This window comes from Sprattus sprattus (assembly GCF_963457725.1).
Source record: "Sprattus sprattus genome assembly, chromosome: 21".
NCBI lineage: Eukaryota > Metazoa > Chordata > Actinopteri > Clupeiformes > Clupeidae > Sprattus > Sprattus sprattus.
Window position 1 is genome coordinate 11,137,884 of NC_137919.1, and position 18,513 is coordinate 11,156,396.

At 43.5% G+C, this 18,513-nt stretch overlaps 2 protein-coding genes across 2 annotated transcripts in view; one reads left to right on the forward strand and one right to left on the reverse strand.

Annotated features, from left to right (window-relative positions):
- Nucleotides 1-6,331, forward strand: part of pde5ab (phosphodiesterase 5A, cGMP-specific, b) — a 49,865-nt gene extending 43,534 nt beyond the window's left edge. The window contains exons 15-22 of the mRNA XM_080860018.1: nt 1,307-1,401; nt 1,678-1,765; nt 2,039-2,139; nt 3,375-3,452; nt 4,108-4,171; nt 4,755-4,829; nt 5,049-5,132; nt 5,796-6,331. Coding sequence (XP_080716144.1) covers nt 1,307-1,401; nt 1,678-1,765; nt 2,039-2,139; nt 3,375-3,452; nt 4,108-4,171; nt 4,755-4,829; nt 5,049-5,132; nt 5,796-5,918 — 708 coding nt within the window. The 3' untranslated portion in view covers nt 5,919-6,331. The remainder of the gene's footprint in view (nt 1-1,306; nt 1,402-1,677; nt 1,766-2,038; nt 2,140-3,374; nt 3,453-4,107; nt 4,172-4,754; nt 4,830-5,048; nt 5,133-5,795) is intronic.
- Nucleotides 6,332-15,734: 9,403 nt separating this feature from the next.
- On the reverse strand, nt 15,735-18,050 carry mad2l1 (MAD2 mitotic arrest deficient-like 1 (yeast); the record flags this gene model as incomplete). Its single annotated transcript, XM_080859803.1, has 5 exons — nt 15,735-15,907; nt 16,197-16,300; nt 16,557-16,677; nt 17,060-17,206; nt 17,987-18,050. The coding sequence occupies 5 exons, from the start codon at nt 18,048-18,050 to the stop codon at nt 15,735-15,737; spliced, it is 609 nt and encodes a 202-aa protein (XP_080715929.1).
- Nucleotides 18,051-18,513: the final 463 nt, after the last annotated feature.

Here is an 18,513-nt window from a genome sequence, read left to right on the forward strand (position 1 = left end):
ACACACACACACACACACACACACACACAGAGGCTTTATTGTCAACGTCACCATCCTCGTCATTACTGTATGAGTCTCGTTTCTATGGTGAATCCCTAATGAAACGTTAAAGCTATATTTCTTGATTTAATTCAAGTTAGCTGATCATACATACAAATGACAACGTTTAGCAAAGTTTAGCGCACATCGATGTCTCCACAATGTGATGTTCTTGGAATCTCCAACGCACAGCGCTGTAAGCTCATATCGTAGGTGACTGATAACTGAGAATAGTCTTCTTCGAATGGTAAGATAATTTTGTAAGTATTATAGGGCTACAGACTTAACATACTAACACAATGGTATAAAAGATAATCCACAGCTGTCCGTTTGAGGGGAGGTTTGGGGAATATAAGGTGTGGGCTAAAGCTCTGGACTTTTTGGCAGGCAGGAAGGATAACTTGGGTGAGGGGGAAGCTAAATGAATCACCTCGCATTGGTGCATTTGATGTAAATGTGACACTCTTCCGTGAGAGGAAGGTGCGTGGACAAGAGATCTACTTGAGGGGAGTTTGATCCTAACGTGACAGGTGTGACGGTGTATGTATACATTATGACAGGGAGGGCCTAGATTAGTCATAACGTGACGGGTGTGAAGGTGAATGCATACGTATGTGAAAGGAAGGGTCTCTGCTTCCAATGATCATCTACATGCTAATAGGCCAAGTTCCAGCCATTTTGAGACAAAGGGCATTGAAAATAGTATGTGAAAACTGTGTCTTTCACCACCATCATCTTTATTGTCATGGTAACCATCCTCCTTACCACAATCACCATCATCTTTATTGCCATAGTCACCATCCTCATCACCACCATCATCTTTATTGTCATAGTAACCATCCTCATCGCCACTATCTTCATCATCATCATCACCACCACCATCATCGTCATCATATTCTCATGATCTTGAACCATCACTGATGATAATAAGGATTGAGGTGATGGTTGCTGTGGCTAGCTCTACTGCAAGTGGGTTAACATTGCTCTCTGAGGCTCTGAGACTGCAGCACACCCCAACAGTCTGCTGTCTTCCCAACATCTCACTGCCACAATCCCAACAATCTGTCTCCTAAATGTCCTGGCGGTCTCGTGAGATTTGTTCTCATTTTAAAGGGAGCTGATTCTCTTCTCCTCTCCTCTCCTCTCCTCTCCTCTCCTCTCCTCTCCTCTCCTCTCCTCTCCTCTCCTCTGCACTGTGTGTGTTCCTGTGGGTGTGAGATTTCTCCTCACTTTAAAGGGATTTTCCTCTGCTCTCCTGTGATTGTAGAATAAGCTGAGTGAGCTAGAGATCTTGGCCCTGATGATCGCTACGCTCAGCCATGACCTGGACCACAGGGGGCTCAACAACACCTACATAAAGAGGTCAGCTCGCTCCTCCAAGTGTGTGTGTGTGTGTGTGTGTGTGTGTGTGTGTGTGTGTGTGTGTGTGTGTGTGTGTGTGTGTGTGTGTGTGTGTGTGTGTGTGTGTGTGTGTGAGTATGTAATTTGCCTGTGTGTGTCATGTGTGTGAGAGTCAAAGAGAGAGAAAGACATGAATGGGTGTGTGTGTATGTTTGTGTGTGTGTGTGTTGAGAGTAAAAGCTGTGTATGTTTTGTGTGTGTGTGTGTGTGTGTGTGTGTGTGTGTGCGCGTCAGTAGGAGTGAGCACCCTCTAGCCCAGCTGTACTGTCACTCTACTATGGAGCATCACCACTTTGACCAATGCCTTATGATCCTCAACAGCCCAGTAAGTAACGCACGCACACGCACACGCACACGCACACTCACACGCACGCACACACACACGCACACGCACACGCACACGCACACGCGCACACACACACACACACACACCACTTTGACCAGTGCCTTATGATCCTCAATAGCCCAGTAAGTAAAAGACACACACACACACACACACACACACACACACACACACACACACACACACACACACCACTTTGACCAGTGCTTAATGCCCAGTAAGTAACACACACATCCTCTCCTCTCCGTCCTGCAGGGCAGTCAGATTCTGAGCGGTCTGTCGCTGGAGGAGTACAAAGCCACTCTGAAGATGATTGAGAAGGCCATCCTGGCCACCGACCTGGCTCTGTACATGAAGTAGGTGGTGTGTGTGTGTGTGTGTGTGTGTGTGTGTGTGTGTGTGTGTGTGTGTGTGTGTGTGTGTGTGTGTGTGTTGTGTGTCCATATTTTTGGCACAGACACACACACACACACACACACAAACATGTCACATTATTTTGGAGACTATCTGAAGTAGGTGATGTCACCATCACTTTTTTTTCCATTTCACACCACCAAAACACAGGCACACACACACGCACACACACACCAACACACCCTCCCCTTTAGGGTAGGTGAAGGTGTCAGAGGCAGCTGCCTTTGAGAGAGGATTGAAGATAGGTTCTCAAAGATGGCTGATTTATAAATATTTATGATAGGATGACAAAGATGGCTGATTCATAAATATTTACAATGGTCTCAAAGATGGCTGATTCATAAATACGTATGATAGGGTCTCAAAGATGGCTGATTTATAAATACTCATGATAGGATGTCAAAGATGGCTGATTTATAAATACTTAAGATAGGTCCTTTGACAGGTTGTTGCATTTATGACTCTATTTATAAATCCTGTTTTGAAAATACCAAGGATGGTGTTTGTGTCATGCTGACGGATAGAAGGTTGCCAGTTCAATTCCCTGTATAAGCGTCCTTGAGCAAGACACTGAACCCCTAATTGCTTCTGATGTGCAGTGTGCCATCAGTGTAAATGTGTATACATCCTTGTAAGTCGCTTTGGATAAAAGCGTCTGCTAAATGACTAAATGTAAATGTAAAATGGATAGCTAATATATATATATATATATATATAGTATATATACTGTATAGCTACAGATCTGATTTGTAAATACTTATATGTACATATATGGAAGACGTGTGCCATGTTATTGTTTACTGATATATACATATACAGAAGACATGTCCTGTCTCTCATATTTCTCCCTCTCTCTCTCTCTGACACACACACACACACAAACACACACACACACACACCTCTCTCTCTGGCAAACACACACACACACACATCTCTCTCTCTCTCTCTCTCTCTCTCTCTCTCTCTCTCTCTCTCTCTCTCTCTCTCTCTCTCTCTTTGACGCACACACACACACATCTCTCTCTCTCTCTATGACGCACACACACACACATCTCTCTCTGTCTCTCTCTATGACGCACACACACACACATCTCTCTCTCTCTCTCTCTCTCTCTCTCTCTCTCTCTCTCTATGATGCACACACACACACACACACACACACATCTCTCTCTGTCAGGAAGAGGGGGGAGTTCTTTGACCTGGCCAGCAGCAGTGAGTTTGAGTGGGACGACGGTGACCACAGGGATCTGCTCAGGTGAGGATGTGCGCCAGTGATTGATTGTGACTGATTGATTGATCAGTAGGTGATGTGATTGATCAGTAGGTGATGGGGATGATGTTTTTGATCATTCGGTGATGTGATTGATCAGACGGTGAAGTGAATGATGTGATTGATCAGTAGGTGATGTGATTGATCAGTCTGTGAAGTGAATGATGTGATTGATCAGTCTGGGATGGGGATGCTGTGATTGATCAGTCTGTGAAGTGAATGATGTGATTGATCATTCTGGGATGGGGATGCTGTGATTGATGAGTCAGTGATGTGAATGCTGTGATTGATCAGTAGGTGATGTGAATGCTGTTATTGATCAGTCTGGGATAGGGATGCTGTGGTTGATCAGTCTGGGATGGGGATGCTGTGATTGATCAGTCTGTGAAGTGAATGATGTGATTGATCAGTCTGGGATGGGGATGCTGTGATTGATCAGTCTGTGAAGTGAATGCTGTGATTGATCAGTAGGTGATGTGATTGATCAGTCTGTGAAGTGAATGCTGTGATTGATGAGTAGGTGAAGTGAATGTTGTGATTGATCAGTAGGTAAAGTGAATGCTGTGATTGATGAGTAGGTGAAGTGAATGCTGTGATTGTTGACCTGTGGGTGTGGCTGATGTGGGATTGTCTTCTGCAGGTCCATGTTGATGACGGCATGTGACATCTCCGCCATTACCAAACCCTGGCCTGTTCAGAAGAGGGTGAGTTCCTCCGTTCACCTGCATCAGTTCACATAGTCATTCATGAGCAACTGATCCATAATGACTAACCCTCACCTGTTCAGAAGAGAGGGTGTTCCCCATTCACCTGCAACTATTAACATTCATCCATGAGTTTCTCCATAACATATTCACCCATGAGATAATGAATATCATCAGTTTATTTCTTTTCTTAATCATCCTGACAGTATGTCAGTTTGTTTTCTCTATGTGAAGACAAAGTTCTGACCCTGTTCCTCTTGAAATTTTATTTGTGTATTTTATATTGTTGTATGTCCTGAACCAAGTAGGGCAGAAGACCACCGCCAGTGTAGATAGATAAAGACACAACCTGTTGATGAAGCCAGGGGCTGTGCCCCCTGTGCTAATTACAGCTAATTGCTAAACTATGTGAGTGAGCCCTTGTCTAATGAAGTGCCGTGGCGACTCAGTCCTTATGGGAGGACGAGTGGCCCGGCCGTCCTGTGAAGGTCACTCTGCTGAAAGAGCCCGAATGGAAGAAAACCAGATGGATGTTGCAAGCGAGGAGTCGTGAATTTTGCTTTGGTTTCGTTTGGTTTGGCAGATAGCGGAGCTGGTCGCGACGGAGTTCTTTGAGCAAGGGGACAAGGAGAGGAGAGAGCTGAACATCGAGCCCATCGTAAGCACCTCAGTTGCCTAGTAACACACCAAAACCATATCAGTATCCCAAAAATTTGAGCTGTCACTAGTGGTGTGTGTGTAAGGATGTGTGAGTGTAAACCTATGCAATAGTTTGTTACCATGTGAGTGTACTAGGTCAGACAGATCATTTAATACTCATTCTGGGTAGCCCTGGCAGATATAAACAGCTTTATTACCCCCCACCTCCGCCCCCCAGGACCTGATGAACCGAGAGAAGCGAGATAAGATCCCCAGCATGCAGGTCTCCTTCATCGACGGAATCTGCACTCAGCTCTACGAGGTAAGAGTCCTAAACTATCAACAGAGCCCCCCCCATCCCCCATACTACACATGTCCATCCAATCACATTGAGGTTTTTATAGTGTAAACATACTCACTCTACCTTGAGGTATTTAAAGTGTAAACATACTGACCCGGCCTTGCTGAAGAGTAGTAGCCTACCTAAGCAGGTGAATCAGAGCCAATCAGAGAGGGCTTGTTGTCTGAATATGCTTGTCTACAAAGTGCTTACTGCTTCTGCTCCCACCTACCTATATGCTCTTGTAAGGGCAAATGTTACACCCAGGACGCTGCGCTCATCCAGTGAGCGTCGTCTGGCACTGCCGCCTGTGCAAGCACGTCAATCTCGACTATTCTCAGTTGTAGTTCCATGTTGGTGGAACAACCTGCCTAGCACTACCAGAGCAGGGGCGTCGCTCTCTACCTTCACGAAGCTCTTGAAGACCCAACTTTTCAGAGAGCACCTCCCTTCCTAACCCGCACTTATTTTTCTTTCTATGTCATTTTTTTATTTTCTTGAAAAAAAAAAAAGCAGTATTTACACCAGGTTTTATTGCTCTTAGCTTGATTGTTCTCTCCCTTGTACGTCGCTTTTGACAAAAGCGTCTGCTAAATGACTAAATGTAACTGAATAGGAAGTGTTTCTTCTCCTTCTTTTTCTCAGACGCTCTCTGGGCTGTCTGAAGACTGTCTCCCCCTGCTGGAGGGCTGCAAGAAGAACAGGCAGAACTGGCAGCTGCTGGCCGAGCAGGGCGAGGAGGACGACCTGATCAATGGCTCCTTGTGAGACAGACACACGGGGCACAGTCACACCCCACCCGTACCTGTTCGTCCTGCCCCGGGTGGGTTCGTCCTGCCCCGGGCGTGTTCGTCCTGCCCTTGGAGTCTTCACGGGCCTCAGGTGTGAGCGGCCTTAACCTGCCCCTCCGGCTCCGCCTCATCATCAGTGCTGCAACTGCTCCCATCTGACTCTCCTGAACACTCCCCTCCTAACCAACGACCCCCCCCCCCCTCCCACACACACACACACACCCTGAGGAGGCGTGACACTAAGCTTTATTTATTGGGGTATTTTTGTTTCTTACACTGTACTTGTGCAGCTCACTTTCAGAGGTAGCCAGCAGGGAACTTATTTATACAGAAATTAATTTAGAAATTAATTCACACCATCACAACACTGTAGCAGTTACGTACACCCATGTGTGCTCATCCACATACACGTCTGTGTGTGTGTGTGTGTGTGTTAACACCGGTCTACACACGTTTGTCTGTGTGCATGTATGTTAGTTAACACTGTAGAAGTTATGTACACATCTGTGTGTGTGTGTGTGTGTGTGTGTGTGTGTGTGTGTTAACACCGGTCTACACACACATATCTGTGTGCACACACAGATCGATGTGTGCACGTATGTTAGTTAACCTTTCATGAGGAAGACTGTGGTTTTTCTTTGTCACTTTGTAGTGCCACATCTTATCTTAACATTTGCTATCTTTGTACATGAAGTCGGCTTCTAGCAGAGAGCATGTGAAGACACAAGTTTGCTCCGTTTGGTCAGAACCGGCCCAGAATCCTCTGCTGTCAGAAACCGGCCCAGAATCCCCTGCTGGCAGAACCGGCCCAGAATCCTCTGCTGTCAAAACCAGCCCAGAATCTTCTGCTGTCTCACCAGCACAGCCTTCAGTCAGTTAGTGATGAGATGTTCAGAGATGTTCACTTCACAGAGGATCTCTGGGGGAGGGGCCTCACCAGGTCAATCACAGCCCAAATCAGACAAGAACTCTTTGTGTGTGTGTGTGTGTGTGTGTGTGTGTGTGGGGCATCCCAGCAGTTCAAAGGTCGGCCACTCTTTACACTTCTCTCTGAGCCCCTCATCCTAGCAGGTGTAGCCTATTCATGTTTGTGTGTGTGTGTGTGTGTGTTTAAAGCTCGCCGCACTTCACACAGGCGGATGTTAATGTGTGCTTGTGTGCTCACACAGGTGGGGGATGTTAATGCATGCGTTGCCATTGACAAAGATGCCGGTGGCTGTTTGATGTCCCTAAATGAGGGTTTGAACGAGACGCTGCTTAATACGGAACTACTAAAGCATGTCTCAGTGATTAATGCCAATGATAACCAAACAAGACAGAAAGAACGAATGAATGAATGAATGAAAGAAACACCATCTCTGAAGTGATGACAGCCGTTTGGCAAATGGGAACAGACAAAAACATATTATTGAAATGCGCCTTTATTATAAATGAAACACGGATGCATAGTACACAAACACACACACACACACACCTCCCTTTGTTCATCAAACATCTGTCTCTCTCTGACAAACTCTGCTGTTCCAGACCGAGCAAACCTCTAGACTGGGCCGGTGCTGCACACAGAGCGGTCTCCCCACAGGACCCCTGCAACTTGGGGTTCACATGTTCTCCTAGAAGTGATGGGGTTCACATGTTCTCCTAGACGTGATGGGGTTCACATGTTCTCCTAGACGTGATGGGGTTCACATGTTCTCCTAGAAGTGATGGGGTTCACATGTTCTCCTAGACGTGATGGGGTTCACATGTTCTCCTAGAAGCGATGGGGCTCACATGTTCTCCACAGAAGTCTTTTTTTAACTGCAGCACTTTGTAGATGAAAAAATGGCCTTAGGGCCCAGGTTTGTCACTAGGGTCGCCATTTTGTACTGAACTTTTCCAGAACCTTTATTTATGTCAGATTTGTTTTTCTCTTTTTAAATAAAAAAACTAACAAAATAATTGAGTGTGGTGTTATTGTGTTGTGGCCTGAGTACACCACATTTTAGATGGATTAAAGGGAAGGTCTCCCCAAACACTATGCCAAACATATTCTATGGATTAAAGACTATCCTAGGTGGCTTATGTGTGTGCTTATGATGGCTGATGTTTTGACCAGTTATCCAAAAGCACTTTAACTGCTCTCTGTGACGGTAAAGATGGAAGTCTACGTATTGAGTGAAAATGCCACCAGCTACACCACCGTCCACTGAATGTGGTTATAGGTTGAAGATTCACTATTTGTATGAAATGAAGGCTGATGGCTGGCTTAAATGGACGGTTTCAGTTTCATTATGGAAGTGCATTGAGCAAACATACTTAAAATTAACCAATTTATTTTTTCACCATACATTTGTGTGTATGCATGTTAGTGTTGAAGTCGCACATGAGCAGACACAAAGGACCGGGTGGCTCCAAAAAACGTACAGACCGCAGTCATTTCCTTACAGACCCCAATGGCAGAGGCCATTCTCCATATTAAAAGTAATTGTAGCGGCACCATTTTGTTCAAGCTGTTAAGGTATAGCTGTTACATAGACTGAAGCATTATTTCCTAAAGGTTTAGGGTTGAGATAGCCTTTTTTTGACAATGCCCAAAAAATGACTACACCTGCAACTGTAAATAACACAAGGCGCCTGGCATTTAATGGCCTACGGATCCATGTAGGTATGGCATTTAACAGCCTACTGATGCTTGTAGGGCCAGGTGCATACTTGTTGAGGTAATCTGCAGCCTGCTTCTTAGAGTTCTCATTTCTTTTGCAAGAAAGTAGTCCTCTTTCCTCATTGAAAAGCAGGTCCAGCGTTATTCCCCTCCCTTCGACATACTTCTGGGTGTTGGGTAGTATTTCTTCCGGGTCGAATGCGCGATGAAACACCATGAGAATTGTATCCCTCGAGCCTAACGGTGTAAAAGACATTTTGAGCATATTACAATCAAAATGAATAAAACACAAGTTAAACAGGTTAATTGTGCTACCATAAATACTCTTCATTACTGGCACTACCAGGGTTAAAACATGTTTCTAGTGCATTATAGAACAATATTATATGGAAACAGGATATTTAACCCACTTGGAATCGTACTCAGTGCAGCCTCAACATCAGTTCCAGCTCGAGAGACGATTGGACAGAGGACCAAGATGACATCACAGTCCAGTACATCTCTGACCTGAGCCACACAAAGTCGTCTTTGCAGATCGGCCTTGATCTCTCCAAGATACCTCTCGGCATATCCAATGCCCTTGAAAAATACCTTCACCATCTTAGTAGACAGGAGAAATAGAAATTACAGTCAGACATGTGATGAAGGCCTAATGTGTAATTCTGTTGTGATTTCTGTTCATTCATCCTTGCAGTTTTCTGCTTAGAAACTCCATAGAGCAAATGCACTCAAACTTATCAGTCACCCACATTTAGGCCGAAATGATGATTTTAGCGAGGTGTAAACTATGCTCGTGGGCAACACTCTTTGCCCCTACTATTAGCGGGGCAGGTTTCAGAGATATTACAGTCTGGACAGGGACCAGTTTGACCGTCTGTTGTCAAAAGCTCCTTGCTATTTTATTTTATTTTCTTACAGATACTTGGCCACTGGTTACTCCTCCCGCACCAGCTTTCAGCTATCATGTGGGAGTGATCATTGTGGAAGTATTGTTGGTGAGGTCGCCAAGGCGATATGGGACTCCTTGGCACAGGAGTTCATGCCAGTCTCCACCACTGAGGGCTGGCAGAGCATCACCAGGGACATCCTCCATTGTCTTGAACTTTCTTGGGTCCATTGTTGGGAAACATGTTGTGATTGGGACCCCTGACAACTCAGTCTACTGAGGTGTACTTTGATGGATTTTACTGTCCAGTGGTATAGATGGTATTTTTCATGGCAACGACACCGACAAGACTGCAGCAACTCACAAGCGCATCCATTAAAGTTTTTGCCAGTGTTAAAGTCACCCTTGGCGTTCGCAATGACCAATCCCCTTAACACTCCTGGGGTCTCAGATTACAACGATGATGGACACACATCCGTGTCAAAACATTCATCTATCTGCTAAACACCTACCTTTTATGACATTTTATCATAGAGTTCAAGATGATAACCCAAGTTTGATGGATCTATGTATATTTCATCAGCGGTTGATTTTTGGTGAATAAAATAATTGTTTTCATGAAAAGATTTAACTTCATGTTTATTCTGTAGAGCATAAAGTGCTTCTGAAAATCCGAGACTTTCTTGTAGCTTGCTTGTTTACAAGGAATACAGGATAGGATATAATGGCTAATGTACAGTATATGGAGGGACGAGTAACCCTTGTTACTATTGTCCCCACCAATGCAGAACCCCCAGATACTCCAAATAAGTGCATACATATCTATGTTTATACAGTGATTCGTGGAAGTGAGAAATTGAAGAGCTTTTTTATGAGCTGTAAGTGTCTTTGAGCGTATCAGGGGATTTAGATAACATACAGTATGAAGACACATGGGCGAAGGTCACGATGGGCATCTGTTTGAAAGTGCAACGGTTTGACTCACAAATAAACGTAATAACATAACATTTTGCAAGATAGAAACATGAAATGCATGCGAATACTGACTGTTGTATCAAAGTTAAGGCAACAGTCATCATGCATAATATCATGATATGTTGTAAAATGTTGGTGTTGTGGGAGGTTTTCACAATTTTAACTGTAAATTACTTTTGTCCTGGCTGTCCCCTAATAGTACAACTGCTTAAAATAAACCTTAGTAAATGTGCTACTTGTTACCCTCGGTTTCCTCTGTCCTCTTGATGGCAGTATAAGGTTGTGCACAGTCTGTCTCAACCACTGCCATTGCTTATGTAAAGCAAGTTTATGTAAAGCAACATAAAATATGTCAGTGTACCTTATACACCTATTTACAACCACCTCATCCATAACTTTCGGGTGCAGTCAATGCTGGAATCCGAGTCCAACGTCCGAATCTTGAACTTCAGTACAACACTAGTGCTCTCACACATAGACGTATAGATATGTCTATATACAGCCGCGGAAAAAATTAAGAGACCACTTTTTAAAAATTATCAGTTTTTCTTTTTTTTACTATTTATTGGTATGTGTTTGAGTATAATTAACACTTTTGTTTCATTCTATAAACTACTGACAACATTTCTACTGAATTTCAAATAAAAATACTGTCATTTAGAGCATTATTTGCAGAAAAATGTCAATTGGTCAATATAACAAAAAAGATGCGGTGTTTCCAGATATTGATTTCTGATCTCTTCCTAAGTTAAAGCATTAGTATTGTGTAGTTTAAGAATGAATACGAACTTGTTTTCTTTGCATTATTCGAGATCTGAAAACATTCAATTTATTTTTGCTATTTTGACCAATTGTAATTTTTCTGCAAATAAATACTCTAAATGACAATATTTTTATTTGAAATTTGGTAGAAATGTTGTCAGTAATTTATAGAATAAAACTAAAATGCTAACTTTACTTTAACTCATACCAATAAATAGTAAAACCAGAGAAACTGATCATTTTGAAGTGGTCTCTTAATTTTTTCCGCGGCTGTATGTCCTTTCTATGCTCTCACAGCTTAATGTACTCATGAGTTATTTGCTGCGTATTAAGCACTATTCACGACAGTGTCAGTTATCAGCCAGACATCTATAAGCACTGAAACAAGTGTGTTACCGAATAGAAATTGCCGTAGATAACACGTGCGCAGCGGCCTGCTTTTTGGAAGTGCAACGGATTGTCTCACAAATAAACACAATTAAATAACATATTGCAAGGTAGAAACATGATATAAATGCAAAACACGACTATTGTATCTAAATTAAAGGAAAATCATTGCGGATCATATTTCCTACAACACTATTGCTCTCAAAGCTGAGTTAGACTTAGACTAAGGTGTAGACGAGCACTATTCTATCTTAAATAACATTTTTTTTAAACAAGATGTATGTTCATCTCTCATGATACTCAAATAACATTCAAAACCTCTCATGATACTCAAATAACATCCAAAAACCTAACATCCAAAACCAAAAACAAATGCGCAGGCCTACCTTTAACGGTTCAATGTACCTAGAACGGCTGTTATTACTTCGTTCAGTGTGTGTTGATCAGAATGTTGGGTACGCTTAACCAAAAACCATAACACAACTGTTGGTTTCACTTTTGTTTCGCTCTCAACCACTCTTGCTAGGGAAACTCAAAGTGCGCTCAGTGGACAGCAAATGGCTGTGGCTCCTGTTAGGCTGTCCTTCCAGTCCCTGGACATTAACACTTGGAAAATCTTTGTCATTCTTTTGCACATTTTAGTTGTGAGGAAATGGGATGTGAAACGGAGTTTAATTTTTCACTTTCACCCCCAAAAATTATAAAAAACAATACAGTCCAACTAAGCTTGTCACGTGTGTTGTCATGCCAATGCGAAGTGCGAATGCACACACCTATATTTTCCCCGGGGGTTTAGTACTGACCTGACCTGAGAAAAGTGCAACTTCAATATTTCGCAATCGGAAGACGAGGAGGCCCAACACGTGTATCTGCGGTTTAGTTTATTGAAAGCCTCTAAGCTTTCAACAAAAGATGTCCATGGATGATCTCACATTCTACTCTCTACCCCAAACAACCCAAAATCCTAATTCCCTAATACTACCCCCAGGGGTTAAATTGGGATTTTCTATGTGGGGGGGCTCTGATCCAGAGGGGCAAATTTCACAAATCTTTTGTGGATTATGCAGTAAATAAGTTGCCAAATTAAACAAAAAACACATCACCGTTAAAGTTGTATTAGTATTGATTGATTCACATCCATATGAATGGATGACATGACAAACAAGTGGTGGGAAATGGAAAGTATTTGTTAGTAGGTTACTTTTCTCTAATCACATTTTTTTTATTTAAAAAAAATATTCACAGGGTCAATGCTAAAATACACTACTCACCCAAAAGCCCGATATCCCTAACTTTTTGTGAGTAGTGTATGTTTAAGGACCAATGCATAGCCAGGAGGAAGATTCAGATGATGAGCAACCATCCACAAGCAGTGAAGCAAGCAGCCAACAACTCCAGCATTTTTTATATGTTGCTTAATATACTCTGTAGATTTTGAGTGTGTTTGATGAGGTCACATTAAGAGCTGATTCATAGATACAAATACGTTTGAAATTCATCCAGCTAGGAATGAGAAATGTGATTCGGAGATCGCATAGACTAATTGCTAAATCATTTAGAATTAGCAGCATTGTTCTTTTTAACTAGCGCTTGCGAGTTGACACAGCAGGCTATCCCTGCATGTCTAAGGTTAATAATCCTGCTTAATGAAAATGCAAGCCCATATTTAATGATATTAGACTATTGGTGATGATCGACCTCTTTCAAAATACCGTGCCCCTTTAATTTTGTTTCTCTTACCTCGCCATTCACCTGTCTACTTCGATATGTCTGATGATGACCGATTGACGTTGTGTGTCTGATCGCGGAGGAGGAGCTGCTGCGCAAGTTTCGTGCGCGATATGCCTACTTCTCAAACTTGCTCCAGATGTCTAGGCCAGCCTTTCCCTACCATTATTTAGATTTGTGTTTTAAAACAACATAGATTTGGCAATGCAATAGCAATGGAAAAGTTGTAAATGAGTAGGACAACATTGCTCGTGAATGGACTAGGCAGACTGCCAAAATCTGGAGCTGCTGAGCAGATCTGCTTTGCAAAACTCCAGACCCGGCAGCTTATGTGCCGGGGCTCCGCCCCGGACAGCCCCGGCCCAATTTAACCACTGACTACCCCAATACTACCCACTGCTACCACCCAGACTTTTTACCCTGCTGCCTTCTGGAAGGCGGTACCGTAGCATCCGGTCTCGTACACGCAGACTGGAGAACAGTTTTTACCCGAGGGCCATCAGGCTGCTAAATGGACATTGATACACCACCGCCAGTTTTGCACTCGTCACTTTACATTCACTGTCACATTACTGTTTGCACTACACTACATATTTTGTCACTTCCAACTTATTGTTTGCACTAGCAGTAATACCATATCATGAACTTAAATTTAACATAGGCCAATTGAATCTGGGATAAGTTGGCTTAATCTTAGGCCTATTTGTTATTGCCTATAAACGCAGATATCAAATTTAAATAAACATCAGTAGCATTTATTTCTTATGCCTCTTTTCTGCATATCACAGGCGCTGCATCTATGGTCAGCCCCACAAGTTTGTCCCAAGGCAGCCCCATTTCATTTACACATTTGGATACCTCTTTAAAGAGAGATTTTCCCATAGTTGTGCCATGCATTAATTTTGCCATTTTTTTGGGGGGGGGGGGGGGGTGGGGGCAAGACAGGCTGCAAGTTAAATTTTGACTTCAGGTGATGAGGCTGCAGACAGTGGGGCAAGGGATCGCGCTTGCGGGCCTATATTGATGCAGGTTACCAACGCAGTGGCAGTGCATTGCAATATTAGTGGTGCATGCGACATACAGATGGGCGCGGCAGGCCAGCTCTGATAGATATTAGATATTACCTGGCTGGCCAAATAAAATGATACCGTGGCCCATTCAAATCAATGGAACTTTTTACAACATTCAAAGGCGCCGGCAGGCCGCATGACATAGCTGGGCGGGATGGATCTTGCCCGCGGGCCTCAAGTTTGACAGATTAAAGGGATCATGGTCTCCCCAAACACTATACCAAACATTTTAGATGGATTAAGGGATGGTCTCCCCAAACCCTATACCAAACAGCCTTGGCCACTGAATCAAATAGGATGGCAGACTGGTGACCCGGATCAAGGACAGACTGTAAATGTAAAGCCAACACTCTCTGCTAGACCGGCTGGTCAATCAATAGGTTTCATCCATTCTTCTACCGGCATATGGTAGTTTAGACAGAATGGGATTGATACCTCACACCAAATTGTCACCTCCATGCTTCCTGGTCCCCACCTGTGTACACACACACACACACTCACACTCTCCCTCCATCCTGACACACACACACACCTGACGGAAATCAGTGTAATCAAAAGTGCTGCTGAGGAGCTTAATAATAAGGCTACTAATGAGATCCAGAGAAGGGAACTGAAGACACCTTACTCCACCTGCTGGCCACAAGTGGAATAACAGCCACAAAGACCGGATACAGAGGAAAATTTATTGCAGGAAACATTTCTTTACATTTTCATAAAAGACCTCTAAAACAAATCGCTTGAGCATGGCTGACAGAAAAGACATTAGTGAAGACCTGAGATCAACGGACACTATTTACACCAGGACAGAAAAAGAGATAGAAAAACGAGAGAGTTGGTTATACTCTCTGGACAGAACAACAGAAACAGAGAGCTAGAGGACAGTCAGGACAACAAGAGAGACAGCGAGAGCAGAACAGTCAGGCTGCATGACAATAGTGTTTTCTTGAACACTTGTGGAGGCGCTAACTGGGGGAACGCTTCCTGAAAGCATACCAGGTCAGCGGTCATGATAATAACAATGATGATAATACCGTGTTCAGAGCGTTCTGAAGTCTTTCTGGTGAGGACTCATTTTGAACAGCTCCCCCTCACTCAACACAGGTGCTGCCCAAGCACAAGATACGAGGGATGGAGGGGACTAAAAGGAGTCTGTTCTCTTGAAGGCCACCATGCTGCCGACTTTGTGTGTGTGTGTGTGTGTCTACATGGAGTCTGTTCTCTTGTAGGCCACTATGCTGCCGACTATGTGTGTGTGTGTGTGTGTGTGTGTGTGTGTGTGTCTACATGGAGTCGGTTCTCTTGTAGGCCACTATGCTGCCGACTATGTGTGTGTGTGTGTGTCTACATGGAGTCTGTTCTCTTGTAGGTAACTGTGCTGTTGACTTTGTGGATGGACGTAGTGAAGGAACGCAGACGCACTTCCTCCGATTGGCTGATGGTCTGAGGGCCAGACTCCTCCCACTTCTCTGGTACCTCCAGGTCCTTGTCCGTGTAGACCAGCAAATCAAAAGCGCCTAGTCCAAGCCAAACACAACAGTCAGATGTCTCAGAAAACACAAAACATAACACACAAAGTGAAACCAAACACACAAACCTTATGAACACACCTGTCGACACGAGACAATACACTCGGGGAGAACCTTCACCTTCAGCACCTTCACACAAACAGCCCTTTTTAACTCACTCACCTGTCTACTCCTATGCGTGTTTGTGCCCAAAGTCCTCTAACACAAACTCTCACCTCTCTCTCTCTCACTCACACACACACACACACACACACACACACACACACACAATACTCACAGGCAGTCTCTAGCAGAGGCAGGAAGGTGACCGTTGCTGTGATCTGTCTGATGACGTTGCGGATCTCCACCTGGATCGCTTTGATGGACTTCTCCCTAGGAGCACTGGCACACACACGCACACACACACTTGAGATGATGAACCCTTATACATACAAATTTGTGAACTGACCCAAATGCAGAAAGCAGAGAGCCTACAAGGAACAACTCGTTATTGTTTAACAGCATTAGACAAAGTCACAATGCAGAGAGATTCAAATCTTAACACAAGGCATAGTGATGGTGTCTGATGAGTGTTGGATTTTGTGATGTTTAAAGTGACTGAACTCTTGTGTGTGTGTGTGTGTGTGTTTGTTTGTACCTGCTGTCTTTGGCAGTTTTGTCACACTCAATGTCAAACTGCCAGCGTTCCAAAACCTCATTCGTCTCCAAGCAGGTGATTACCAACACCAGCTTCTGAACCGTACACTCAAAGAGCCACTCTGAAACACACACACACACACACACACACACACAGATGATGACCAACACCCATTTAATCAAAGCATTCTACAAAGACCACTCTAACTCACACACAATTAAAGCACACATCCTGACTCCACATGGAACACACACACACAGGTGAAGACCATCACTAGCCTCCTCTGCACAGAACAATACAACATAATTCCTACCACATGAACACACAAAATTACACACACCACCCTCGCCATGAAGACCATGTCCCTTCGGCAGAACCCCATCCTTTAAATGTCTTTACATTTTATACGACAGAATTGTTCCTCACAGCTTTACAAAGGTTAGACTGGCCATCGCCATGGATCCTGCTTAGGAACACTGACCCCTTGCCTTCAGAGCGCTCACCTTTCAGTTGCGTCACCACGTTGGCCAGGTAGGTCTTCAGCTTTGTGTCGGTGGTCAGCATCAGGCTGAGGTCGTACTGGGTGACCCTGGTGAAAGTCTCCGGCGGGTAGATGCCGCGCTGGTACAGGATGCTGTTGATGCCGAACGCTGAGAGAATATAGGACACATTTATTTTCTGTTTCATCTCATTTGTTATGTTGAATAGGTATGTTTGTGTGTTGAGGTGAGGGGTCGACATGTTAACAGAGTAACTGTGTTTGACCGTCAACGAACACACGCCCACCGTGGTGTTTTACAAATAGACAAGCCTTGCATACACATCCAGTGGATAAGGGGTCAAAGGCCAAATATTTTTAATTGTCAGATAACCATGTCTGAATTACACTTCCATGCGCCTGCGCTATGCTGCTGAAGTTGGAATGTAGCCAGCGGATGACTTCAAAGAAATATTTTGGCTACTTAGTTAGCCATGAGGTGGCTAGCAAAATTAGCTAACGTTACATTACGTTCTTGAAAGCAGTTTGCGTCCTCGCCCTCAGATCGTGCATTCACCAGGATTGTAGTGACAGGAAAAACACACGTTTAACAATATGATGTGATAAATGCTAAAATGTTTACAATATGATGCCGTTTTCGACTTTAAATTCACTTCCTGATTGCATTAATAACACACCATGCCGACTGGAAAGCTAGCAATAAGTAAGTTAAACAAGTGAGAAGACTCGTAAATGAACACAGAGAAAGAACCTGTAAAAGCTGTATTCGTATCCGAAAATCATACTATCGTTGCTGTTCTAGCTACTAACGTTACTTTAACGCCATGCCATCTGGTAATGCAAGCAGTTAAAATCCCAACGCTAGTTGGGAGTTGACGGGCTTCGTGTTAATTGTGCAGAACTGACGTACGCAACATTATCACATACTTACAGAAGAATTCAGCAACGACTTCTGCACTCCCCTTCAAAGTAATTCCTTGTAATGTGCTAGTCATATTTGATTTTTTTTTTGTCTGTCTGAAGCTAGCTGAGTCCTCTTGTTTGCGTATGTGTTTTCTCTAACCGCCACACTTTCAAATATTTTTGCGTCACTCAATCTCACGCAGGCGCGCTATCATAGCTTACTTCTCGTTGGGTCCCGAAAGCCGGTGTGTACTGCCATCAACTGGACTGGCGTATGAAGACAAGAACGAGGAGTCTAAACCTGTCTGTTTTTAAATAGGCTAATAATCATTATGAAAAATGCATTCTTACATTTGTATCTGTAATGTCCGTCGTCATATGGAAGAAATAAGTAGAGGCATACATGGATTATTTGAAAATTACGATTGGCTGCAGAAATAAGGGGTTTAAGGAGAAAGTAACTGATTAATGCCCAAGGGGTATGGTTTTGAAAAAACAACCAATATAAAAAATAATACCTGTTTGAGGATTTTCTTCGGGTTGTTGGTATCTCAC